At 43.1% G+C, this 27,014-nt stretch overlaps 1 protein-coding gene across 1 annotated transcript in view; it reads left to right on the top strand.

Moving 5' to 3' along the window:
• The first annotated feature begins 4,541 nt into the window (after positions 1 to 4,541).
• The window catches only part of HS6ST1 (heparan sulfate 6-O-sulfotransferase 1), a 187,028-nt gene continuing 164,555 nt past the window's right edge, over positions 4,542 to 27,014 (top strand). Inside the window, exon 1 of the mRNA XM_051626527.1 lies at positions 4,542 to 5,397. Within this exon, the coding sequence (XP_051482487.1) occupies positions 4,880 to 5,397 (518 nt within the window). The 5' untranslated portion in view covers positions 4,542 to 4,879. The remainder of the gene's footprint in view (positions 5,398 to 27,014) is intronic.

The following is a 27,014-nucleotide window of genomic DNA, read 5'->3' as shown; positions in this document are numbered from 1 at the left end:
AGGCCTTCAGAAATCTCAGGGGAACACAGAGTTCTGCAGCTTGCTGGATGCCACTATGGCTTTGTAATGGGACAACTCACTCCAAGTCACACCAAAGCCACTGCTCTCAGCTTCTCTCCAGGGAAGATAATCCACAATATTAGATCTTAAGGTAAATATTTAGGCATCCAATAGCCAGCAGCAAACAATGTTAAAGTACTTCTCAACTGCATTTGCAAAATTTTTGTTTATTTCTCAGCTGTAAGAAGGTCTTTAATCTTTGTATCTCACTCCTAGCAATGTCTTATTAATAAATTGTGAGTGCTGGTTTACCTACTTGAAAGAGAAACCTACTAGTATTTCTTCACTAGGAAAGTGGTTGAGTGTAGATCAAGCTTAAGTAACTTAGCCAGCATAAGCCTGACCTCAGTCTGATTTATTTTGCAGTGAGAATTCAAAGTTAATGCCTTCACAAATATGGGCTAGTTTCAGAGAATGTACAAAAAAATACACATTTCCAATGTTACCTAAAGTGACTTAGTCGTGAAAATCACTGCAAATCAATGAGACTCATACTCCTAGACCAACTGAATTCCTAGGAAAATACCAAACATAATCTTTGAATTTGCCTGTATTAGGAGAGGTTCTGGTCAGTCTGGCACAGATCTGGAATGGAAAGTCTCTAGATATTTCAGTTTTATGTTAGTATGAATGAGGAGACTTTGAGCTGCTGCTAAAACTGTCTAGTGTCAAGCTCAAAATAAAGGAAATTCTATTGAAAAAAAATAAACCACCTAGAGCCCCTGTTGAGTTTTAATCTCCTAGCACCTAAGATGTGGTTTACTTTTCCCACCACTTGCATCCTAGCTTGCATCAGTACACATTTAAATACAACATGACCTTCAGTCAGTTGATTTTTGAGTTCCTGCAGCTTTTGGTTTGATTTTTAAATGGATAACCAAACTGCCTGGAGAGTTAACTGTGTGGCTGATGTAGCCTCCTTTGTCCTGGACATGAGGGTAATGTAAAATGTTCCAGATCCAGAGGTGGAGTATTGCTGTCTGAGGCTTGTTTGTGGAACAAGGGATGTTTGTGCAGTATGAGAGCTTCCATGTGGCTTTCTAGAGGCTGGAAAAACAGGAAAGACAGTGGATCCCAGCATATGCTTGAACAACTGCAAATGAAGCCATTAGACAAGACAGGGTAGGATTTATGCCAGGAATGGATGGCAAAATTTATTTTTCCAAGTTAGGATGCAAAGGATCAGATAGACACCAAAGCGTCAAACATTTTTAGTGGGCACCGGTAGGGTGGGTGGATCTTCTGTTTGCATTTACCTAGAAAAATGCAGAGAGAGAAAATCTGAAATGCATCTCCACCATCCACAGGTTAGAGATATAAATATATATTTTTTTTTTTCCCCCCTCTAAAACGCTTTAGCTCTACGTAAACATTTTGGTTTTAGGCAACTCAGTTTCGGGTTTTATTCTCACTGCCTCTCAGGGAACAGAGTTCTGGTCCTGGAGCTAGTCAGACCTGCTGTGATGAATCCCAGAAGAGATATAGGAAAGCCTAGGGAGGTCTGGACTGAGAGTGGAAGATTCAGCTTGGAAAGATGGACAATGGCTAAATGCATGCTCTAGGTGGACTTGGAGAATAAGCAGGCAGTAACAGTAGGTAGCAGTTGTATTTTTCAGATTTCTCATCTCTTTCCACTGTTGTTTCCAACAGAAGGGCCAGAGAATGTGTAGATCTTGCTATTTTCTCTCCACTCAGATCTCTGATCTAAGAAACATGCTGGTCTAAACTCGCACTGATGCAGTACTTGATATTCAAATACCCGTGCAGACACAAACTACTTTGTCTTAAGTGGAATTTTACCTTGAATATAAATAGGGATTGTTTTAAGTATTTGCTTAAGTGATCATCTTAGGTGAGTCCTACCTGTAAGAAAACCTCTGATGTACCAGTATTTCAGAGCAGCCTATAGAATTAGCAGGGATTCCCCAGCATGTCAGTAAAAATAAGTGTTGATCCCAAAGCTGTTTTTTTAGTGTCTCCTAGGCAGGATTTTGGGTACTCGTGTAGGTGTGTGTAGATGAGAAGGGCACAGGCCTTCCCTGTGCTTCCAGAATGTTTGCCATCCCCCACTTCTAGATGGAAGGTGCTGCAGTAAAGAAAACAGCAGTTTTTCAGCCATAACAGTATTTTCCTTTGTGGTCTGTTTTATCTTCCATGGATTGTATTTCAGTATGTTCTTTCACAAACTAATAGGCACTATAGTTACCACAAATATAAATTGGTAACAAAATCCATTGGAAAATCCTCATCTGTAAAACTAAAGTAAAAGACCAAAATATTTTATATCTTACAGTTAAAAAAATTCCTTGTGTAAGTGGAATTAACTTAATGGGTGATTTCTTCATAGTTCTGTCATTTCTAAATATTTATATGTTTATAACCACAGGCAAAAACATTACAACCCTAAAATCTGCTCTGCTTTTTTTTATACTGGAGTGTATAGTTCAACTGTTTATAAACCTCACTTACATGCCTGTATTTCCCAAATAATGATATAAATTTTGAAGCTTTAAATTGGGTTGACACTGTGCTTCTGGATGCAGCTGAACTTTGTGTATGAGGGACATCATTGTTTCTGGAGTTACTAGCCTCCATAAGAATAAAATGACAAGCAGGCTTTTAAGAAGAAAATATCAAACCAAATAAATGGTTTGAACACAATACATGGTGCTTTGGGGTGTTCTAAACATTTTATTGCTACTTGTTTGGGAAGAACTGCAGAGCTCGCCTGGGGCTCCACAACTTGTAATAGAGCCACCTCAAAATCAAACAGACTTATCAGTTTTGGTGTTCAGATGAAAATCTGGTATCTCATTTCCTCGTAAACCCTAAGAAATTTGACCCAGCAGCCAGCAACAGCTCATCAGCATGTGTTTCCCTCCACTAGTTATAAAACAAAACTTGGATTAAGAAGTGTAATCTGAAGGGAATCTTCTAGTGCTGGAGCACTAAATTCTGTCATAACTTCTATTTTACAGAGCATAGGAAACTTAAAACTGTCACCAACAGCAGTAATTGCTGGTGATACCGTATTTCAGACAGATGTTTTTGGCTGGAAATTAAGAACTGCTCAGATTATTAATTCTGCACAGATAGTAACTCATGTCCAGATGAAGTGCCAGCATGACTGCTGCTACTCTGAGCCTGCTCTTTGACACGGGGCCATGTTTCACCCTCCAGTGACAGGCAGAGGGGAGAGGCAGTGAGTTTCTGGGGATGTTTTGTGGCAGGGAACCCCACCTGGCTTTTGGGGCCAGCCTGGCAGAGCTCCTTCCTGCACCTTCCAGAGAGAACTGTGCGATGGGATCCAGCCGAGCTGCAAGCACACCAGCCGGCCTCTGCAGGGCCTTCTTGTACTGCTCCTTGCAGCAGCACCTCAGCCTGCTGCCTGCCAGAGGATACTGCTGCAAGCCCCGGCAGTTCCCGGCTCTTCCCAGTGTTTTGCCTCATGGTGAGGCTGCAGAGTGGCACATGGATGTGGCACATGCTGCGTGGCTGCCTGATGGAGCCACACACAGCATTTCACTGGGAAAGTTTTCTGTAAAAACAAAACAAAAAACAAACAAGGACACCTCTGGATTTTTGCCTCACCTTCACTTATTATTTCCAAATTGTGTGGCTGAAGGTGTGTACAGGCTCCCTCCTGCCTCCAGACATCACCATCCTCTCTGTGACCAGAGGATTTTCCTGTTGCAACCAGTTGCGACAGGGCAAGTAAAGGCTTGTGGTGTCCCATGTGGTGGCCGCAGTGGGAGCAACACGTATGGAAAGACCTGCTGCAATTTCCATGCAAATTTTCGTGTTACTAATAACTGTGGTTTCAAAACGGGACGAGGAATGTTGACCCCGAGGAGGGCCAAGGCTCGCTGCTTGGAAGCAACACTGAGGTAGCACAGAAGACCTTCCCAGAGAGCCCCAAGCCTGTTGTCCCTTGCCTACTTGGGATGTTCTTCTCTAACTGGAATCTGGTTTTGTCCAGTTCCCTCTGTTTTACTGTTACCTAAGCCCTGTCCTTATTCTCTGTGTCCCTTATGTTCTCTTTTATGTGATTTCCCCCCCCCGATTTTACTTATTTCCTTTAATAACCGGCACCAAGCCGAGTGCTCGGGGAGCCGCAGCCCCTCGGGGTGTTCCGTCGGAGGGATGAACGCGTGGGTTCGGAGGAGCGCGGGCGAGCGGAGCGTTCCCGGGGGCTCCGGGCACGGCTGCGGGCGGAGCCTCCCTCCGGGCCGAGCCCGCGGGTCCCGCCGCCGCTCGGTGTGTGCCCGCGGGGCGGCGCGGCGCTGTGCATGCCGGGCGCGGGGCGGCGCGGGCAGGAAGCGCTCGCTGCCGGCCGAGCCCAGCCCGGGAGCAGCAGGCGGCGGGGGCGGGCGCTGCCGTGCCGGTGCCGCTGGGGCTGGGCACGGCGGAGCGCCGCGGTGGAGGCAGCGGCGGGATGGGGTTGGCTTCCTGAAGCGGAGGGGCCTGGGGTTGGCGGCGGGGGGGAGGGCGGGAGGGGGCTGGTTTTTGCATTTCGGTCCTCTCCGCCCCCCCCTCCTGCCTGTCTCTCTTTCTCCCAAGTTCGCCGCTTTGCCGCCGCCCCTCCGGAGCGGCTTAGCTGCGGGCTGCCCCTGCCCCGCTCCTGGCGCTGCCCGCGGCGGGGCGGGCGGGGACCGCGGGGAGCCGAGGCAAGCGAGGGAGCGGCCCGCAGCCCCCCGGGAGGCTCCAGCTCCGGGGAGCAGCGGGGGAAAGCGGCGAGCACAGGCACCGGGATCCGCCGCCCGCTTCCCGGCACTGCCGCCGTCTGCTCAGCGCTGGCGGCCCCGGGAGATGGTGACATATGAAGCGTGCGGGAAGGACCATGGTTGAGAGGACCAGCAAGTTCTTGCTGATCGTGGCCGTCTCGGTGTGCTTCATGCTTATCTTGTACCAGTACGTGGGGCCGGGGCTGAGCCTGGGTTCCCCCAGCGGCCGCTCCTACTCGGAGGAGCTGGACCTCTTCCCTACGCCAGACCCGCACTACGTGAAGAAGTACTACTTCCCCGTGCGGGAGCTGGAGCGGGAGCTCGCCTTCGACATGAAGGGCGAGGACGTGATCGTCTTTCTGCACATCCAGAAGACCGGCGGTACCACCTTCGGCCGCCACCTGGTGCAAAACGTGCGGCTGGAGGTGCCCTGCGACTGCCGGCCCGGGCAGAAGAAGTGCACCTGCTACCGCCCCAACCGCCGGGAGACCTGGCTCTTCTCCCGCTTCTCCACGGGCTGGAGCTGCGGGCTGCACGCCGACTGGACCGAGCTCACCAACTGCGTGCCCGGAGTACTGGACCGCCGGGAGAGCGCTGCCGCCAAGACGCCCAGGTACCGGCCGAGCCCCGTTCCTTCCCTCCTTCCTTCCCTCCTTCCGTCCTTCCTTCCCCGCCGCCCCTCGGGCCGGACACCCCGTCGCCCCTGGCCCGAGCCCTCCCGCTTTTGAGCCCCCCCTCCCCGTGTGTTGCAGCATACTGCTAACGTGCTGTGCCCCAACCTGCCCTGAACTCTTCCTCAGCCGGTTCACCTGTCTTCTCCTCCCGCCCTCCAGGCTGTGCCCTGCACCTTCCCTCTGCATTCCCAGGCAAATAGAGGGCTCTTTCCCTCCCACGGTACCTCGTACGCACCACCCTCAGCCCATGGTCTTACACTGTAGCAGCCTCTGCGGACCCCTCAGCAAGCCTCTGTGCTTGTGCCACTAACTCTTTTCTAAGCATTGTACCATTCTCTCTAGTCTCTGGCTTGCCTTTGTCTTCAGCTTTGCCCTAACCTGTCCTCCCTGAAATTGTGCTCCAGTGCAGCTGAGGAGAGGCACACCAGCTCATCGGTCCTCATGTTTGCCCCTTGTCTTACCCTCCTTGTCAGCCCGATAGTTTTCTGCGTTGTGCCAAAAAACATCCTTTAAACACTCTTTTCATATGTTCCTTGCTTGTCGTTTTGATGGGAGACCTGAGGTGAAATCCTCTAGTGAAAGGAGCTACCCTGTGCATGTGCCTTGTGTCTCCCTCGTCTGTGCACCAGGCAAGAAGGGAGCGATCCTAAAACACCCGCGGTGCCTCCCCGGCGAGCACCCCGTGTATTTCTGTCCTCTTATTTCGTGACGTCTCTCGCTTGTTCTCTTTGTAAATGATAAGCTTCAGAGGAATTTTCTGTTTGAAATATAAGCCGCTGCTAAAGACAGTGGCTTATATTAAGATCTCCAAATATTAAGTTCTTACTATCTCGATACACCTTTGTGTCTTTCCTTTCAGGGAACAGTTGTTTTTTTTTTTTTTTAACTGAGTGGTTTTCTACCACGATGCACACCTTCCTTGACATTCCGGTGGTTTTATTGCACTTTGTAATCTGTTTGCCTTAAAGTTTCATTCTTAAAGGTGTGCAAGATCTTATGCTAACGTTTGCTTATATGCTTTATTTATATACATATTGTTAATACCATAAATAATCCATTTAGTGAAAAGTGGCCTTTAAGACTTACAGTGTGCTTTAGCATCCAAATTGGTTTTTCTCTTTATCTTTTAAAAGCAGTTGTTTAATAATTTTTGTTTCTTTGGAGCTGTGTGCAGTTGCTGGGGTTCTTTATTGTCTCTGTCATGATTGCTGCTCTTTTCAGTCCGTTTCAGTGTTTCAGCTTAGATGGCTGCCTGACCCAGGAGCAGCAAAGTGAAGTATGTATGTAAACAGCTGAGTATTCAGGCTTTCCAGTGGTCTCTTTATTTATTAATAAGGTGTGTGAAACGTCCTCAGCCCGTCTGCCTGCTGTTGAGATTTACTGCAGTTGTGGGAGGAAAAATGCACGAAGTTCAAATTGATTTTAAAAAGAAAGAAAAAGTTACCCATTCTGTGAACCTTGGCATTTGGCTAGCAAACCATTAACCTCATAGAAAGACCTGTGTGGTTTTATGAATTGTCTCAGAGCATTGTGTGCTTCTGTTGGCAGTTTTATACTAAAATCTGCTGTGTGTTCAGGATTTCACTCTTCATCCTACTTAGCAGTTGGGGTGGGTTTTTTGTGCGTGTATGGGTACCTGAGGACAGGGCACTTCAGGTTGTGAAGTAGTAATTGAATTCCTTCCTGCAACTCATAGGAAGTTGAGAACCAGAAGCCTATTGCCTCGTCTCAAATGCTTGCAAATAAGATTTTCTTTTCCATTTGTGTTGGAACATTGGGAACCATATGCTTCTATATGCTTAATTGTCTTGATTTGGATGTGCAGGAAAGATAATGAATCCTGTCCCATTCCCTCCTGTCTCTGCGTTGCCAGAAGTCGTTCTCTTTAATGTGGCCTCTTGGCTTACCTAAAATCCTGTATTACTGCTAAAACACAGCAGATAATACTAGAATCTGAGTCAAGATTACCTAAATTAGAACTTCATTTTCAGCAGTGTAAGAACTATAACGTGGAAGTTTTAGGTAGTCCAAGGTTTATTGCCTTGGTCTTTTAAACAAAATCCAGAATTTGCTGCTCATTGTATCCTGAGGATGGTTTTGGTGCAATGAACAGCTCCTGGTTATTTTAATAATACTGTTCTGGGATACTGCTATGTTGTGCTGCAGTCCAGTTTACTAGGCACTTTCTCAAAACCAATATTTATTTTGCATCCGAGAAAATTTGAATAAGAGATGGACAATGCTTGTTTAAAATAAAAAAATGGTAAATTTTCTTTGTTAGGAAAAGAGAGTCTTGTATTATGTGTGTTACACTAAGAGCAATGTAACTTTATTTCTCCATTGTGAACGTTGGTTCTCTTACATTGAAACAGGACATGTTTTTACATAAGGCATATGCTAGAGGGGGTACTGTCTTGTGATGGAACTGAATTATGAAAATTATCTTTCAAAAGGAAAAAAAAAGAAATAAGCAGTAGCAAATGATTATTCTGGCAGGCTTGACTCAGGTTCTAATATTATCTACTGTGTTTTGGAGTACTGTCTTCAAACTTAGCTTCTAAACCTAGTGTACTGGCCTCTGCATTTGCTACTTAATGTGAAATTTAAACCTTTGTTCTTCCAACTATGTGTTTATCCCACATAACAAAACAGCTGACTCGTGATTACATATAAATCTGCCTTCTTGGGAATGTTGGAAAGCGTGAAGGTCATTCAGTATTGCCCACACGTACAAATCATGAGTTGAAAGCTGTTAACTTCCTAAGGAATGCAGTTTTATCACTGCACAGTGCCCTATTGCACTACATTCCATAACATGTGCATAGTACATAAATTTACAATGCAATTGCTCCTTTTATTGTTCTGCCATTCTGTTAGACTTGATTAGGAACCCTAGACTCACTTCTGTCCCCCTTTCCCCTTTCCCCTTTCCCCTTTCCCCGATACAGTAAGCAGTTAAAAATGGGTATTTCAGCTCTAATGGGTCAACACTCTAAAAAAACCCAAAAAACCAAAACCCCAAGGAACAAAATCTCCTACTTCCTACCCCATCCCAGCTAGTGACTTTCCCAGCTTTCTATTCAAAAGACTTCAGGACAAGCACTTCTTGAAGCAAACATGATGTTTTATACACAGCCAGTAAAAGAGATGGATTTGTTTGGAGGCTTTAAAACTTGGGACTCCAAGGAATTCTGAAGCTGGCTGTGTTTATCAGTTAAGTCACTTAGCTGTGGTTCTCTTCATAGCTTTAGGAGAGGGCAGATTCCAAGATTTTTCGGAATGGAGGCCTATGAATGTCTGTTAGGCATAAATAACTGCTGGAAAAGCCTTTTTTTTAAAAAAAGCAGATAATTCTAGGATGCATGCTTTTGAGTCATCATGATGATATTTCAGAAGGCAGAGGCTAAGCAGTTTCTGTGAAATGCTCCCTTAAATTTGTCTTGCCTAAAACTGCAAAAGATATATTATTTCCAGTTGATTCTGAAAAAAAAGCCAAACTGTTCTTCAATTTGACTTTCAGAATTATAAAAAAATCTATAAAGTAACCTACTAGTAACTTCTCCACTTCCTCTGTTAAAAGACTGAATGAAAAGCCCTTAGAGGTGTTGGAAAGGTTCCTTTGTTAGCACCTGGCTGCATCCTTCTGTGATCCCAACACAAGAGCAGACCTGGGTCTTCTGAAGGTGTCCTTATAGGACACTTCATGCGTGAGCTTGACTCTAATGAAATGTGCTGCAGGAATAATAAAACAGATTATGCTGAAAGAATTCTATATGTTTCCTATCTCTTGTCAAAAGAAAAACAACAACCCTCAAACAACCCGGGCTTTGTTGCTATCCCAGTGGTTTCTTCTGCTTCATGCTTTGTGCTTGACAAACCTGATTGCCTTCTATGGCAAAGTCACCTGCTCGATTGATGAAGTACGAGCAGTGGACATCATCTACCTGGATTTCTCCAAGGCTTTTGATACTGTCCCCACAGCCTCCTCCTGGAGAAACTGACTCATCATGGCCTTGACAAGGGGTCTGGGTGGGCAGCTAGAAGGAACCTTATGAAATTCAACAGGGAGAAGTGTAAGGTCTTGCACCTGGGAACACATAACCCAGGAGTGCAGTTCAGACTGGGATCCACCTGGCTGGAAGGCAGCCCTGTGGAAGGGGACTTGGGGGTCTTGGTGGATAACAAGCTCAACATGAGCGAGTAGTGAGCAAAGAAACCACCAGGATGCTGGGCTGCATCCACAAGGGCATCACCAGCAGAGGTCAAGAAGTCATCATCCCACTCTACTTGGCACTTATCAGACCACACCTGGAGTAATGTGTTAAGTTTTGGTCCCTGCTCTACAAAAAGGATGGGACAGGCTGGAGAGGGTCCAGAGAAGGGCCACAAGGATGATCAGAGGAGACTGGAGGACCTGCCATACGAGGAGAGGCTGAGAAAACTGGGTTTGTTCAGCCCTGGCAAAAGAAGGCTTTGGGGAGACCTTATTCAATGTTCCAGTATTTAAAGGGTGGCTACCAAGAAGATGGAGACTCCCTATTTAGAAGGAGTCACATGAAAAAGACAAGGGATAATGGGAACAAGTTGGTCCTGAGGAGATACTGATTGGACACAAGAGGTACATTTTTCACCATGAAGACGATCAGACATTGGAATAGTCTCCCGACGGAAGTGGAAGATTCCCCTACATTGGACAGTTTTTAGCTGGACAGGGTGCTGACCCATCTCATATGAACTACAGTTGTACCTAGAAAGGTTGGACCAGATGATCCTTGAGGTCCCTTCTAACCTGCTTTAGATATAAAAAAAAATTGTAATCCACATCCTTTTATGTAAGAAATCTATGGCAGGTTAAGTAAAACCTGCTGTTAAACAGATCAGTCTAAGTTTAAGAATCTCTCTGATAAGTCATTTACACCTTAACTTTTGGGTTGGTTATTGGGTTTTTGTTTGTTTTCTTTTTTGAGAAACAACAGGGATCAGCAGTTGGTTAGTTTGATTTTTCTGAAGTGTGAACTTTCACAGCTTCCAACCACATATCTGTCCCTTTGCAGAGATCTGCTCTTGATGAGGTTTTTATTATATGTGTGCTAAGGAACTGCAGAGACACATTGTCAAGAGACCAACTGTTTGAGAATGAAAGGCTTTAGCAAATAATTTTTATAACCCTGCTCTGGCAGGGGGGTTGGACTAGATGATCTTTTGAGGTCCCTTCCAACCCCTAGGATTCTATGATTCTGTGATAATATTAATACTTTTTAAATGCTTATTCTTATCATTTTTGTGAGTCTGTGTGTGCTGGGGGCTGTGAAATACCTGTCTGCAGCAAGCAAGGGGCTATTTTTTCCACCCACCAGTTCAACTCTGACTAGCTTCTTTTAAAGACTGGTGAGGAAATAGCAATATAAAGCTATTTTCAGAAGCCTGATGCTTATCTCAAATCCTTAACATGTGGAGTCTTTTAAAGCCAGCTAGTCTGATATGAAACCTGGTTGTGCTCACCTGTAAAGTTCAATTGGTTTTTCAAAGCCAAACAATTCTGAAGGGCCAGATAGTTTTGTAGTGAAAATCTTTAACTTTTACATGGCAACTAAAAGTAGCTAGAAGCTGGAACTCTTCAAATAGCTGCCTTTAGGTTTGAGGTATTGTATTGATCTGAGCTTAGGACTTTTGGCTAGTATACCAGGTGTAATTACTCTTACTAATTTTTTTCCTCTGGTTGGCAACGCAAAAGGATGTGTCCTTTAGATGTCCCTGCCTGAGGGTATACTTAACTAACCTGAGTTTGCAAAGCTATGCATTTGGCTGTTTTTCATTAATCTTTAACCAAAAGTTGCATCATAACATAGTAATTTTTTCTGCTTAGAAGCTTGCAAACAGTCTTTTTACCTAGATCTTGAATTTTGCTTTTTTTTTGCCCTTAACCTTTCCCACTCTACAAATACAAATGTATGCTGAGTAAAACCTTCAATAATAGCATTTCTGAATTGTTGGGGTTTTTTTAAAAAAAATAGTTACTTTTAAAGAGCTGGCTTGAGTTTTATTAGTGAAACTGAACAGAATGCTTTGATATATCCCTCCAGTGTAAGGACAATCTTTTAAGGAATGCTCCACTGTACATGCACAGGTGATGTATTCCACCACACTAGTGCATGCACTTTTTTTTAGGTTTATTATTCAGAGATTATGGTATGAAGCATCTAGGCCCTGTTTTGGTCCTGCTTTGTCAGTTTTAAGTGCCAAATAGAGGGACTGTTCTCTATCACTCACAGCAATTTTAGTGTGTGTGTCTCTTCCAAACTAGTGTGATCTTGAGAAATGCCACCTTGTGAACTTTCTGTCACATCTTGAAAGAAACTTGTGATTTAAGAAAATTAGTGTGATGTAAGGAAATTGGAGTTCATTAGTGCTGTAGCTGCCTTAGGTGAAAAATAACGTGTGCTCTGTGAGGATGTGAATGTGATGTTGCTGCAGATTTCCCTGATGAGGCTGGGTGGGACATGCCTGGGTGTGTGTGTTCAGGCTTCTTCCCAGGAGGAGACTGGTGAAGGTATTATGTTGGGTGTTAGGTTGTGAACTGGAAGAGGTCATCCTGCCTTTTAAGAAAGCACTGCTAGAGGAGATTGCTTTATAATTTGGAGAGTATTACAATACTGTCTTCCCTCTAGGCCATCTGTTTCTTCTAGGAAGGAGGAAACGATTAGCTTCCTCTTGTGGCCTCCTTGCTCATTGATTTTGAGGGTTAGACTTAATGTGTTTGTTCAGCAGTCAGCAGAGGCTTTTGACTGCCTGTGGTAGAAGCTGGAGGAGTGTAACCCAGGACCTGTCTTCTAGAAAGTAATTCAGGATATGCAGGCCTTGGGTTATTTAAGAAATCTTCTTTGTGAGTTTGTTTCGTGGGTGAAATTGATGTGTCTTATCTGAGGCATTTGTACACAACGCCCACGCCTCCTGCTCTCACCAGAGCCCTGGGTGACTCTTGGCCGATGTGTTCCTAACCCCGATGTTAGTCACAACAGTGACAAGCAAAGCCACAGAAGCATCATGACAGAGATCAGCCTAAGGGGTTGTGGTTGTGGCTGTGGTATTCTAGTTACTTTGACCTGGAAGCCGAGAGTGACTGTACAGATAGAATACACCTGATTTTAAATTCAGTCCTGAATAATCTGGCTTATTGAATGTATCACATGCATTCTGAGTCTCTCCACTGTTCATCTTACTGTCATTTACAGGTTTTGGCTTTCCTACATCTCAAAAAGTGGGAAAGCAACATGGATAATTGCCTTTAGGCAGTCATAGAAGCAAGGCCACTGCTTTGTGTCTCTTTATTTTAAATTTCCACTTACCTGGCAGTAACTTTACCAAATCTGTGGTTGTAATGCTTTAAAAAGGTAGTATTTTGTCAGTGAACACTTGAGCTTGTGCTTGCTTTAGAATGCCAAAGTGGCACAGTCTAACCCCACAAAGCTTATCTTTGTTTATGCTTGCATTTCCAGGAAGTAGTAGAGCAGAGAGAAACTTTCCGTTGTCAACTGAAATTGTGCTTTGTCAATCAAAGATTAAGCATGGTCTTTAATTCCAAATAATCACAATTGTGATAGCTGTCGAGTCCAGATTTTTTTATGGAATCTTGCTCGATGTGGGTGGAAGGGAATGATACTTCAGTATCAGAAGCAAGCATCTTCCTAAACAAAGATGTTAGTGCTACTGTGTTTAATGAATATATGAAGCATGGGAAGAACACAGAGCTGCAGTCCACGACAAATTCTTGTGTTTCTGAAATGGTAGCTGACCTTAAAAAAAAAATCTCTACTTAATCTAAGGGAGCTATAAATCCAAGGCAACACAGTTTCTCTAATGGTTTGATGTATTTTTGTTCACCGTTCTATTTTCATACCTTAGTACCCTGCTGACACAAAGAGCCCTAACCACCTCTGTACTCCAGCATGTCAAGATTCAGATCTGAAGAGGATGCTTCAGATAGTCCTGGGTCCTAATGGAAGGATGCATGGGTATTGGAGCCAGAGATCTCTCATGACTGGAAAAAGTGCTTTCAGGAAAGGTCCATGCAGAGGCAGGTCATAAAATGAAAGCGCATCGTGTATCTAGTAGGGTTTAATTGTTTCTACTTATTTCAGATGGTGTACATCCATTCTCATTTCTGGGCTTAGCCTCAGAAGTATGACATGTTACACTGGGTGCTGCTTCATCCAGTGCCAAATAGAGCTAAGGATATGGAATAACCTGGGACATCTCTGTTCTGATAATGCGTCCAGGAAGGATTAAGACACTCCTCTTGTCCACCTCTAACTGTAACCTGAATTTCTTGCCAGTACTAATCATATAGTTTTTTCACTGGTATATCTCAAAGCCTTTTATACAGTATATAGTAAGTAGCATCTGGTGTTATATTCATTCACAACTCTTAAGTGGTCTGTCTTAAAGCTGTCTTTAACCATAAATCTCAGATGTTAATGTACAGGCCTTTCCTGCCCAGTGACTCTGTCTCTTTCAGAAGCGACTGGTTTCTTAGCATGTTATTACCACTTGGCTCTGTGCTTCCCTTCCTTCCACCCTATTAATGGTAAATTCTACATAATAGCTTACCTATGTTTTTATAGAGGAAATATTCCACAATTTCCTGCCAATCTAAACAAGAAAACAGTGATTTGCAATTAACTTTTTATGGTGTGACTCTGTATTTTGCTTCATAACTAATCTCTAGCCTATTAAGTCTCTGAAATTCTTTGATTACACCTCACTGCAGATTGAAATATTATTGCTCCTTTATGGAGCTCTTCTGTGCAAAGGGTGAGAGCTCTGAGCTTCCTGAGCCACCTTTGCTTTTTTGTTTTTAAAATATTTCAAATTTCCTTTTTGATGAATGTTGATCTTGAAGTACTAACAAGATGATTTAAGATTTTTCTGGTCAAATAGCATTGCATAAGAGTTTCAAAATGCCTGCTGACTTTTCACTGTCTTAATTTCAGACACGTTGAAAGGGGCCTGGTTTCTGGACAAGTGCTAAAGAAATAAAAAGTGTTGCCTTCTAAAAATTCCTTTCACATATTGGAATTATTCTACATAATAGCCTTGGTTTCTGTGTTAGTTTGACATATATGTGTATAAGGTAGCTGATTAAAGGGAAGTATTCAGTGGCTTTTGAAAGAATATTTTGTGAAGAGCATTCATTGCTTTTTCTTTTTTTCTTAAACAGCTTCAAGAAAAGGTATTTACATTTTTTTCCTCTCAGGTCTCTCAGAAAATGTAAATGTCCAAACAAATACTGTAAAAATAGAATGGACTTTTTTCTTTAAACCTAACAGCTCTTGCTACCGTAACCCTCTTGCTCTCAGTAAGGATTTTAGTTAGGATACCTGTGACCCTATATCAAAGCTTTGGGGGAAAAAATCAATGCCTCATAGCTAAGACAAACAGCAGCAGCATGTTGACTCCTCAGCTTCCTGACAGGCTTTGCTTTCTTCATGGAGGTGGGGAAAGAACAAGGAGCATGAGAATCATAGAGTATAATCATAATCAATCAACCATCCCTTCTGTTAACATGCCTTAAATCCTAAAAGCCTGGATTACCTTTTTCTATTCTTTGCCTCTTTCTTGCCAGTTGTACCTTTTTTAATGTCTTTGGAGGAAAAAAGACAGATGTGACTTGGGGAGCTCTGCAAAGAGGAAGGCAGCAGTTTTCTTCTGTCTGCTGAGGCACGTACAGTAGGAGTCTTTTAGGTGAAAACCCTCATTAAGGGAAATACTTCATCCATTGTATGTTGTACAGGAAAGGTACTACATACGCACTGGAGCCCTTTCAGATAAGGAAATCCCTCAGCACCTTTTCTAGGGAGACGAAACTTGTGATGGAGAGGATGGTCGTCCTCCCACACTGAGAACCTCAGGTGTTCCAGAATGTGAAAAGAGAATCCATGCATCTGGTTTCAGATGCTGCTTATGTCTTGAGATTTTAATTTTTGTTTCTTTTTTGTTTGGATTCTTGAAGAGCCCCTTTTTTAATAGGTCAGAAAGTTTTAGGCTAATAAAATGTAACCATGTCATCATCATGAACAACTGTTTATCTAACAGTCCAACTTAATACAGTCAATACACTTAAATCTTTTGAGTGAGATATTGCTGTCTTAGGATAAGGCTCTTAACAGAACTCAGAATGGGTTGTTTTCCTGACTTTTACTACATTGGGTGAAGCTGACACCTCTTTATGCAGCCAGTCATATGCAGCAAACACAAGTATTGCAGAAATTCACTATTAGCCAATTACTCCTTTCAGCAGTTATACTTGAAAAGTGTATTTAATAACAAATTTCAGCCCCAAGTGTTTGGAAGTCAGTCTGGCTCCAAGCAGACAAGTGCACTAGAAGTTTATGAGACTAGCAGTTTATATGAGAGCATAATTTTATTTTTGTAAGAAAATGCCAGCTTCAAATAGTGACATGATAAAACAAACATCAGCAAACGGTACATGAGGTTTGATTAAAAAAAATAACCCTCTTGTTGACTGTTTCTGCCGAGAGAGGGCTGGCTGTAGGTGATCTCCTGCTTGTGACTTGGGTGTGTCAAGAAGGGGTCGAAAAACAGCTGCCACAAGTCTATTAGTAGGAACTTGGGTTTGGTCATATGCCACAAGGACTGATGTGACTCCCAACAAAAAGGGAGCATCAGAAAGTTGTTCAATGGCAGGAGCTGTACTTCTGGTTGTAAAGGAGCATCTGAGGTTGGGGATAGAAGAACATGAGATAATTGGTCTGTAGTTAATCATAGGAAAAAAAGAAGTCATGCATATCTTGTGTTGACTAGAATTTTCAGGTGTTCGATGTCTTGTTAGTTGCCATTAAAGCTTTCTGTTGAATAACCATAAAGTCTTTGATCTTAGTGAAAACATAGTTTGAATTACTTGCCTTTCTTTCCCCGAAGTTCTTTGCTTTGAGAGTTCTGTAGGGATGCTGAAATTGGGTGTGTTTGTTTAATGGAATAATATTAGACTACAACATGCAAGGAAAAGACTTGAAAAGTCTAGTGTGAATAAATACAGTATGTGAGACAGCTTAATAAATTTAAAGGCATTTGTCCCTGGCTTCTAAAACGTATTTGGATCTTTCACTAACACCTGCTAAAAATGTATTTTTAGAATATGATTTAGACAACTCATTGGCAGAATAATTTGGCAGGTTCTTTGTAACTTTTTCCTTCGTGTGTTGGCTGCCTTGGGACAACTGAAAAGGCTGTGGATTTGCCTTCAACTGCTCTGAGGGTTTTCCAAGCTGTGACATGCTGCTCATGGCAGCTTCTGTGGTGCAGCCATGCATTGAAGAAGAAAGGTGTCTTTCCCTGAAAGCCTCCTCAAAGCTCCAGGCAGGTCTCAAAAAATCAGAATTAGTACTTTGAAATGGATTACTGTGTGGTGGCTGAGGTACAGAAGTGTTACACAGTCCTTTCAGTTTTCTTAGTTCAGGAAACAGGTTCCTGTGTGGAGACTGAGTGGATCAGTGTGGCCACACATGGTGTTTCCTGAGGGAAAAGGAGGACATACCCTTGGTGCCTTTGAGGTGGCTGACTTTGCCTGTCCTGGAGTGTCCTGCTTGCTCAAGCAAGGGCTAAAGTCATATCACTTTTCACCAGCCTGCTGGTCAGTTGTTTGTATCTGCCAGGTCTTCCTAGAACTTGCTTGCCCCAGAAACATTACGGAAGATTTCTTGGGATTCTGCTTATGCCAGCAGCTTTTATCTAGGTTTTAACCTGTCTGTGACAGCAGTTCCTGAGAAAAAATACTCCTTGTAGTGAGATGAAATGTTTCCACAGTGCATTTAACAGTAGCTGTTAGCAGGAGAAATACACTTGTTTTGTCAGAACCTTTGAAATTGGTTGATGAAAACAGTTTTGTTTAATAGGATTTCACCAGCTGGAAAACAGTAGGAAATTGCCCGTCCCATTTCTATCCCACCAAAAGGCCCAGCCAGGGGCATGGAAATTGTGTATTACAAAAGTTGGATTGTTGCCCATGTTATTAGGTACTTCAGGGAAGCTAGCAGAAACTGTTCTGAACCTGGCTGGCTGTCCTGGCTTGCTCAGGCAAGTTTTTATGTGTGTTTGACAGTGCTGAGACTGGGTTATGCACACTATTTGCACAGCCAGCTTTTATGTTGCTAAACTGTAAGGTGATACCTGTGTGTGGTGGGGTGCTGGGTTGTGTAACTGTTAAGCACAAGTTTTATGTTCTTCCCAAACAGCTGAGCTCTCAACCACCCCCTGACACCAGAGCCCTTAAGAGAGGTTCCCCTTGGTGACTGGCCCAGGACAGCAGCATGTGAAGGCAGCAGCAAACTTTTTTGGTGCACAAAAAGGGAAGATTCCTGCTAAATGTGGATGTCAGTTTGCATTATCTCTGAAAGGCAGCAGAGAACTTTGCCAGCTTTTCCTATCCAGGAAAAGTGCTACTTGCCACCTTACCTGAAGTATTTTAGCAAAGGGTTTTTTGTGTTGTATTACCTGTTGCATGTAGCACCTCGGATCTCTTTTGAAGTAGATTGCCTACACAAAAACAAAGAAGTGTTTGCATTCCATTAGTTTTCCAGTCTGGAAACCAAAGATGACAAAGCTGTTACCTAGCAAAGGTATGTAAGGGCTGTTGTTCTTGAAGAGCAGATACATGGGATGTGTCTGTGTGCCTGCTCTTGTTTCTTTGAACTCCTCTACAGTGTAACTGTTAATCCCTTGTGCTATGCCCAGCTGGGTATTATGTGTTCTTTTTATAACTGCAGAAACAGAGGCAAAGGTTAAACTGCTTGCCATGGAATATGCCAGGACACCCAACCTGAGTTTACAATGTGTGTGTTGAGTGCTCATCCCTACACTTAGACTAGTAGGTCATGCCTCACCACCAGCAGGGTTGGACAGTACAGTCTTTCCTGCCTCAGGATCTGCTGAAGGAGTGAGCTTGGACTGGGTTGGGTAGCAAATAACTGTGAGAGTATTTCTTGTTATTCAATCAGACACTAGATTCTGAATACCCAGGAACAAATGCAGAAGTAAATCTTAATTGCAGACTGTCCACAGCATGACTACTTCCATTTGGAAATAGCTTCCCCCTGAGGTTTTCTCTCAAAAGACCTTCATGATAAGAGCATTTTCTTTCTTGTGCTCTAGCTAGCATTGGAAGGGGAGGACTTGACACTTGACATGTAGTTGGACTATAGTCACAATATAAATCACAATAAGAAGGGTGCAACTGCAATTTATAAAACTTGCTGGATGATCAATAGTTTCTCCTCTGTACTGCATGGATAGTGGTTGGCTGCGATAAAGCACTGGTTGTCAGTGTAACACCCAGCTGGAAATACTGCAGAAATTGAAGGATGGATTCTTTGAACATTTGGGAGATGTGGAATCCTGGTCTGCCAAATACTTCAGACAGGATGCATCCACCTCTTTCCTGACAAGGGTATTTCCTGACTTCTGAAGTTACTTGGGGATTATCATGAAAAGTCTGTTTTCTGGATTGAAGCCTGGTCTATCCTGAATCTGGAAATAACTGCTCATAAGAACACAAGAAGTTATATTTGTCAACTAGACTGTTGTGGGTAAGGGGGATTTAGAGACTCTTGCCAATTGCAGAAGGGATCTGAGAACAATTTTCTCTTATGGAAGTCAATAGAATTACTTACATTTTGAGGAAATTATATGGCTCTTCACTGGGTCTTTTCATGGGAATATGAGTTTGTGTTGGGATGTTTGTGAAAGCCTAAACCAAACCAAGTTAAAATAGATGCATTAAACTCAGGCAGGTTCTTCTATCTCTGTGAATCATGACATCTTGAATTATTCTGAAAATAACTGTAATTGGTATAAAAAAACCCCTAGTACAGATTGTACACAGAGCTAGTGAATTCCAAAGGTGTCAGCTATTAAGTTCTTGGATACTTCAGGTTTTACTATACAGTGCATACTGCTGTAATATCCCTGTTTTGAAAAGAAAACTCGCTGCCATGTGAAGTGGTCTCTCTGGGGTCAGCGAGGAGAGAATACGAGGGGGAAATGACTGGGCGTTAACAACTTCCCACAGGATTAAGCACAAACAGTCCTGCCTTCAAACCAATCCCCTTAGTGGTTGTGAGTAGGAGCTCTGAATATTATTGTGTTTCTGCAATTAAGAATACAGGTCTCATGGTCCAGAAAATAATTAAGCAAGTGTTTATAGTGGTGAGGGAACTCAAGAGTAGAGCCTTGTTATACTAGTTCATTCTGGTTATTGGCCTTTCTTCCCCCTTTCTATTTATAACTAATTTGAAAGTGACTAACGGCTAAAGCTGGACCTACACTACATGTCACATAATTTTTTTTCCACCCTGTTTGATGAAACAAAGGCCTAGTTGTTTAAGCTCCTTTTAAACTCTATTAAAAGCTCGCATGCTTCTGAGCTGTGCTTTTAAATCACACCTCCAAGGCTATAATGGGAAACCTACAGGCAAGTTTTGAGAATTCCCTTCTTCATTCTCTTCAGCTGATGGTCTTACGGGAGAGGGAGGAGGGGTACAAGCATGAGATTGGCACTTGTAAGTGCTCTGCTTAGAGATGGAAGTGGGACCAGTGCCCTCAGGTCATGTAAGGAGATATCTGGAAGGTTTTGCCCTTAGATCAGTAGATCAATCCAGAACATGCTTAATGTGCTCAAAGCTCATATCCATCTGGTTGGTACTTTCAGTGCTGCTCTTAGGTGACAGATGTCCTCTCTACAAACGAAACTACCTATATGGCATTAAACAGACCCCTGTTTTGTTGGGGTTTTTTTGCATTCTTAGTTGAGCATGTAAGATTGAGTTAAGTGGAGGAACTGATCTATTTGAATGGCTGAGTCATTCATGTTGATGTAAAGGCTTCCTGTGATGATTTCTAATTTCATTAGCTGGTCTCTCTGTCATGCCAGAGTGCTCTTCTGCTCTTTGTAAATAAAACAGTGATGGTAGAACAGGACACAGGTACAGAGCATGGCACTGTTGTTGGAGCACATCTGAGAAACCACATAAAAACTGTAGTCCTGACCTCCGTGAATCATCTCACTTGAATTCTATGATACGAGGAGTATTCCAATTTGTATCTAAGTGATCCTTGGACACAAGGAACAAAAGTGTTTAACTTCAACTTACTTATGCTAGAAAAGTTGCCTCAAAGGCACACCAAATTGAGAGCAGAAGTCTGGCCTTTGAAATGGGGCTTTTGGGCATAGTCACAGTGGAAGTCACTTCAGCAGCTTGGGCAGGTGCTCTTATTTTTCCTTTATAATGGCACTATACAGCTCTGAAGAAGTTTTTATAAAGACAGTTATAATTGTAAGCTAGCCCAGGAGGCAGGAGCAGCTTTCCCATGTCAGTTGGGAGGAAGACAGAGACACTGCATTAGTACCAGAAATAAACATGGATCTGGGCTTTAAACATGGAGTTCAGCTTTCAACCTTTGCTTAGTTCTGTATTTTTTGTTCCAGTTCATATTTAATTTATATCCTGTTTATATCTTCCCCTTATTTGCGAGAAGGGAAGTGTCTCTGCAGTACAAGCTGTTAGGGGTATGACTCCATTAACAAGGTGAGGATGTGGATTGCTGGAGGTCATTGCTCTGCTCGTCTTGCCTGGTGCTTGCTCCTCTTCCATGGAAAGGTGCAGGGTTTCAGCCTCAGTGGAAATGGGTAAGCTGCTTCATGTCTGCTCTGCAACCAAAACATGCCCACAGGTTTTGTGGCAGCAGTGGCATGCTGTGCTTTTACATTGGCATACCTTCAAATATTACAATGCAAAACCTATTGTGTTTGGATTGAGAAGAGCTACAGTACTGCAGCTGCTTGCCTGCCTCAGAGGGGAAGGTTGGTGAAGGTCTCTGATATTCTTGAGTCAAAAGTATTTGCTGTTTGTTTTGCTGGGTACAACAGTCTTCATCAGCAGCTGTGCCATCAGGATGTCAGGAGGTCGGGTGCAAACGTTGTACAGAGCCCATGTGCGTCAACTATGTTACTCACACACTGGAGCAAGCAACCTTTTAAAATTTTTATTTTTTTTTTTCTTTTAACCATTTGGTACCACCTTCCCTTCCCTCTTCTTCTCTATTCAACAAACAAATTCTCTTAAACAATAATTGTAAATCCTGGCACTCAGGAAACTCTCAATCTGAGAAAGACAGAATTGGTTTATTTGGCTGGAGGCTGGACAACTATGTGAACCTGATAGAAGATTCTCAGCCACTCAGAAAAGTCTGGGTTTATTTCAATGATTTAATAATGAAATTCAAGCACAGATAACAGTTGTGGTTCCCAGCCTCGGGAGGGTTATGCTGCAGGACTTGGTTTCCAGTTCTCAGAGCTCTTGCAACAGTGGAAGAGCTGGGAGCTGGGCTGTGGCTCATCCAGCTGTCGGGGGGATCAGGTGTCAGCCTGAAGAGGCTCTTGTAGCATTGATCTAATCTGGAGTGGACAAGAAAGGACTCATGTTCCTGGCAGGAAAAAGGTTGGGCTGTTCATGCAAGCTTGTAGTTCAGAGCCAGTTAGTCCCACTGGCAACTAGACAGAGACTCTAGTGCAATTAACCTTTGTCTGGCCTCATGTGGCAGCACTGCTTGGGATTATATGCTTCATCCAGTTGCATCCTGGTAGAAAAGGAATGCTGCAGAGGACACTGAAAGGGCCCATAGTCCACTGGCCAAGAATCTCCATTTGCCTTCAGACTTTTATCTGGCATAATCTTGCATGGCTTCCATTACATTGCACTGTTACTCAGTTAGTTTGTAGAGTGCAATCTCACACAGGTTGCTTCTTGGGCTTGACTAGTCCACATGCAGCTTTCTGTTTCTGTGAACAGAGAGATGTGGGAGGTTTAGATTGTGGGAAGCTTTGACAGGCACCATGCATGTGCCAGGGGTTCTGAAAAAAACATATTTGGAACAATGACTATGGAAAAGCCTTCTTGTCACTGGCTGATCTTCTTTATGAGAATTGCTGTACCTGAGCAGACCACTGCCCAATTTCTAAGCTTTTTAGCACTGCCATTTTATGGTGTACAGGCATAAAGTTTAATGTGATCAGGTTCAGCTGCTCTGATAACCTGTTTACCTGTTCAGTCAGTTCTTGGCAAGAAACAATAAAGGTGTCCTTCAGTCTTGGGGAGTTTAGTTTTCTGTTCATTATTTTTTTTGAGTAAACGAAGAGATAGTGGTGTCCCCAGTAGCAAGAAAGATTCCTGCTTTTTTTGGTTTTTTTTGTTTGTTTGTTTATTTGAGGAATTTGAAGGGGTGGAGTAAAAAAGAATGGTTTGTTCTTTTGTTTTCCTTCAGGAGAACAGATGTTGGAGCTGTGTTTGTCATTCCAGTGCTAAACACTTCCCTTGACTTAAGCAGCAGCACTGCTGCAAAAAAAGAATGAAAAGTTTTATGCCATGCCACCAAGTACGTATGAATTACTGCAGAATGTTGACTTGCATTTCTAAATTTTGGCAGGAAATGAGGCAGGAAATACTTTATTAGAAACTTTGTCCAAAGAATCTATAATGGCCCAATTTAATTATGTCGACAAGGGACTCTGGAAGGGTGCTAGAGCTTCCATCTATGTGCTTTGCCAAGTGTTGCCTCTTGCCCCACACACTGACATTTCAGGAGAACAGTGAGTTGTTGCTGAATGGAAGCATGGAGGTGGAAACAAAATAGAGCAACATTTTCAATTCCAGCAGTCTACTTTGGCATGCAGGGATGCCATGCAGGGATCTACTTTTTCCACAGGAATTTGTGTATTCTGTGGTGTGTACTGGACTGGACAGAAATTAAGCATTTGCAACATTAATTGTAGTGTCCACTGTATGAGTCCGTTTATCTGTATAGACATGTGTAATGACTTACATTGTTCTGAAGCTTTTCTGCATGCTCTTGTCTATAAACAGTTCAAACTCTCTACAGAAGGCATCCCCAGTGCTGTGATAACACCAGTGCTGTGATAACACCAGTGCTGTGATAACACCACTACTGTGTTCTTCTGCTGAGCATTCTCCTGGTGTCAGTCACCCTTTCAGAACCCAAGGGTACAAACTTCTTCAAAGGTACCTCAAATTAAATTGACAGGAATCTCATAAATTTTAGTCTGGTCCTGACTAGTACTCAGTTATAAACTTTATCTTTGTTGTTAACAAGAAATATAGACCTGGGTTTTTGTTTAAGTGCCACTTGAACTTTACATATGAACACTACAAATAAACATACCAGGCTAAACAGAGATGTAATTCCTTTTGATGTGTCTAGATACCTCAATGTCTTTTCTTCAGGTAACTTGCCAGTTGAGAATTAAGGGCTGCTTCCTGTCTTCTCTTGAAAATTGTTTCTGTCCTTACCTGTTGAACAGGATTTCATTTTTCAGTGCCACTCTCCTACTTCCAGATGTTTCTCTTGCTTCTGATTGTAACTTCACCCTCAAAAAGAGGTCATTCTACAAGACTCTTATGGGACATGACTGTAGACCAGACCTGATTCCTATGCTGCTTTTCCTATTAGATATGAGTTAAGGTCCTCAGAGTTGACCTAAACCAGGCTAAAGATTGAGACTTGGTAAGACAGGTAAAGGTAAGTATTTAGCAGTGAGTTACAAGCTCCCAGATCTTTCTTTTGCAGTATAGTCACCCTTCAAAATAGAATGACTGCATGCAAACTGTCTGTTGCCAAAGGTCCCAGGCCCTTGCTAATTCCAAGCTATGCCCACAATTTGTCTGCAAGATCATTGACTGGTCTGGACCAAAATCACACCAAGGATCAAGCAATTAACAATGCAATAGAGGAATATTCTTCAGGTGCTGTAATCCAAGTGTGTATTTTTACCCCCTCCTTCTCCTCCCTGCTTTATAGAGTGTCCATCATCTGCAGTGTGTATTTAAGAGGTTTAGAAGGGAAGTGCCCTGTTACCTTATCTGTCTTCCACGCTGCCTGGAGTCTGCAGGGAGGCTAAGTCAATGAAGGAAGCAACGATCTGTTGGAAACTGGAAATGAGTAACTGAAATGGAAGCTGAGAATAGTATTGTCTCTTTTTGTGGCTCTGCATTTCCTTTGAAGGAAAATGAAAAGCTGGTAGCAATTCTAGAAAACTCTGAGAGTGGGGTTTGGGGTTTGATTGGAGAGGAAGTAAATGCTGCACAAAGGGGAAAAGTTAGCATTAGCTTTTGCAGTCCAGCACTGTTTCTGAGGTTTGGAAATGAATTTATTTCCCCAACTTTTAATTAGTTCCTGCTGCTTTTCCTTATGCAGGTAAGGGGTGAGCAGACAGGGCCTAGTCCATGTCCAAATCACTAACAAACTGAGCAGTCTTGATCTTTCTGGAGAACAGGACAGCAATATAATCTTCAAGTCAAATGAGAGTAGGGCATAATAACCCAGGATACTGACAGAGTTGCTTGATGATGGTTTCTTAGCTCTTCAGCAGGCATGCCTGCTTCTTCCTTTGCTGAAATGTCTTTGCTTTTGGAACAAGAAAAGAGGAGCTGGGAAGTTGTTTGCAAGCATTCAGACTATTTGCAACACCTCAAGAATAGGAGGCTGGCCTGTGGCTTCCTTGGTTTCTTGTTTGTCTCATTTCAAGGAGGAAGAGGAACACTTTCTGTCCTGCTGGGTGGGCAGCATCTGTATGGCAGATACACAGAGTCCTCAGTGGACAGCAGACCCCTGAGGCACCTCAAAAGCACCAAGTAACTCCCTACCCCAAGCAGGGCAGTAAAAAGCCCCTTCCTGCCCCATCCTTCAGTCTCTCAGGAGACACAAATACCACATTGTATTCCCAGAATGGGCACTCCAGCACCAGGAATGATAATGTCACCCCTGCCTTTTTCTCACTATTTTAGTACCTGTATTTTGATACTTGTTTTGGAACTTTTATGCAGCCAAACAGCTTTGGTAGCAGAAGAGCTGCTTCTCTCACAGTTGTTTCAATGAGCTATTTGGCATCACTTCTGTGTCTGCTTGGGGGACTTCTTGAGAAACTAGTATTTACATAGTGGGTTTGATTCAACTTCACCTTTAACTGGCTTAAACTGGGTGTGTTATAGCTGAAGCCAGTGATGTAACTGAGCTGTAAATAAGGAAGAACAGGAGCTGATATAAAAGGAGTTACATTTTTCTAGGATGTTGGTTACACTAAAAATTCCATTTGTCCAAGTGTAAAATTCATGGAGTTCAATTCTGGAGCCATCCTTTTCTGTCTCTCTAGTTTAGGAGGCATTAAGGAGCATAACTGCCTGGCACCATGGAGCTGCACAGCTTGCACCTGCCTAGTGACTGATTTTTCCGAAGCTGTGCCTAACAAAATATTCTGTGACATCAAATGATCAGTTCAAGTACACAGTAAAAATCCACTACATTTATTTTTGTTTCTAAGTCATAAAAACAGGTGCATTACTTGCTATGCATATACATATATATAACATACATAAAATGGTGTTTGAATGGGAAACAAGCAGCTTTGCTCATCTTTCCTGGTGTTTTATGTTTGTTCACTCTTCGCTTGCAAAAGACAAAAGGTCCTGAAACAAGCAAGGATGGGGCAGGAGGAAAAGCTTTCCTAATAGAAACAACAGCCTTTGGTGCCTGCAGCATTTTGGTGCCTGTCATCTGCTCATTTGTTGTCAGTGGAATAAAATTATCCTATCACCCTTGTCTAATACTTTGATAACCAGATGAGTGAATATATGCAGACTGTGAAATGAGCTAAAACATCTACCAGTTCTCTCCTGGAGAGAATAGAAGCAGGAGGCCTCATTCAAAGTCTTGAACAAATTATACAGGAGCTGATCCAAACCTTAAGTGCTTTGGTGAGATGCACCCGAGAGTGGTAAGCTACACCTATAAGACAGAATTAAACCTTCTCCTGTGGGTGTTGTAACCTTCTGCATGGTCTAGTGGGGAGTTTTTTGTGCTGCTTGTAGGCAGAAGCTGCTCTCTGTGTGGGAGCAAGCATTTTCTAAGCCCCTGTCAGTGGCAGCAGGCAATGGCTTCCTTTTAAACCGAGCATTTGATTATGATCAGTTGATTAAGAATCCTGTGCTTCTTTTCTCTGTCTATCAAAACAAGGTGATGGTGAGCAAAATTAAAGTAATTGTGTTTCATACCTCATTTGGAAAGTCTGAGTTATAGAATCATAGAATGATTTGGGTTGGAAGGGACCTTCAAGATTATTTAGATCCCATCCCCCTGCATGGGCAGGGACACCTCCCACCAAACCAGGTTGCTCCAAGCCCCATCCAACCTGCCCTTCAACACTGCCAGGGATGGGGCAGCCACAGCTTCCCTGGGCGATGTGGGCCAGGGTCTCACCACCCTCACACTCCAGAATTTCCTCCTCATGTCTAATCCAAATCTCCCCTCTTCCAGTTTTAAGCCACTACCCCTTTTGCTCTCCAACGCAGAGACTGGTTGCTCTCAAAGTGTACCAAGTCTGCATGCTGGCTCCTAGTCTGCATCTCTGTGCTGGGAGCTCCATTGGCTGCTTTCAGAAGTGGAGGAGGTTCTGGAATAGGAGGATACCCGAGGC

The sequence above is a fragment of the Apus apus genome, chromosome 8 (assembly GCF_020740795.1).
Source record: "Apus apus isolate bApuApu2 chromosome 8, bApuApu2.pri.cur, whole genome shotgun sequence".
Lineage (NCBI taxonomy): Eukaryota > Metazoa > Chordata > Aves > Apodiformes > Apodidae > Apus > Apus apus.
The sequence above is the reverse complement of the archived record's forward strand: the minus strand, read 5'-3'. Positions and strand labels throughout refer to the sequence as shown.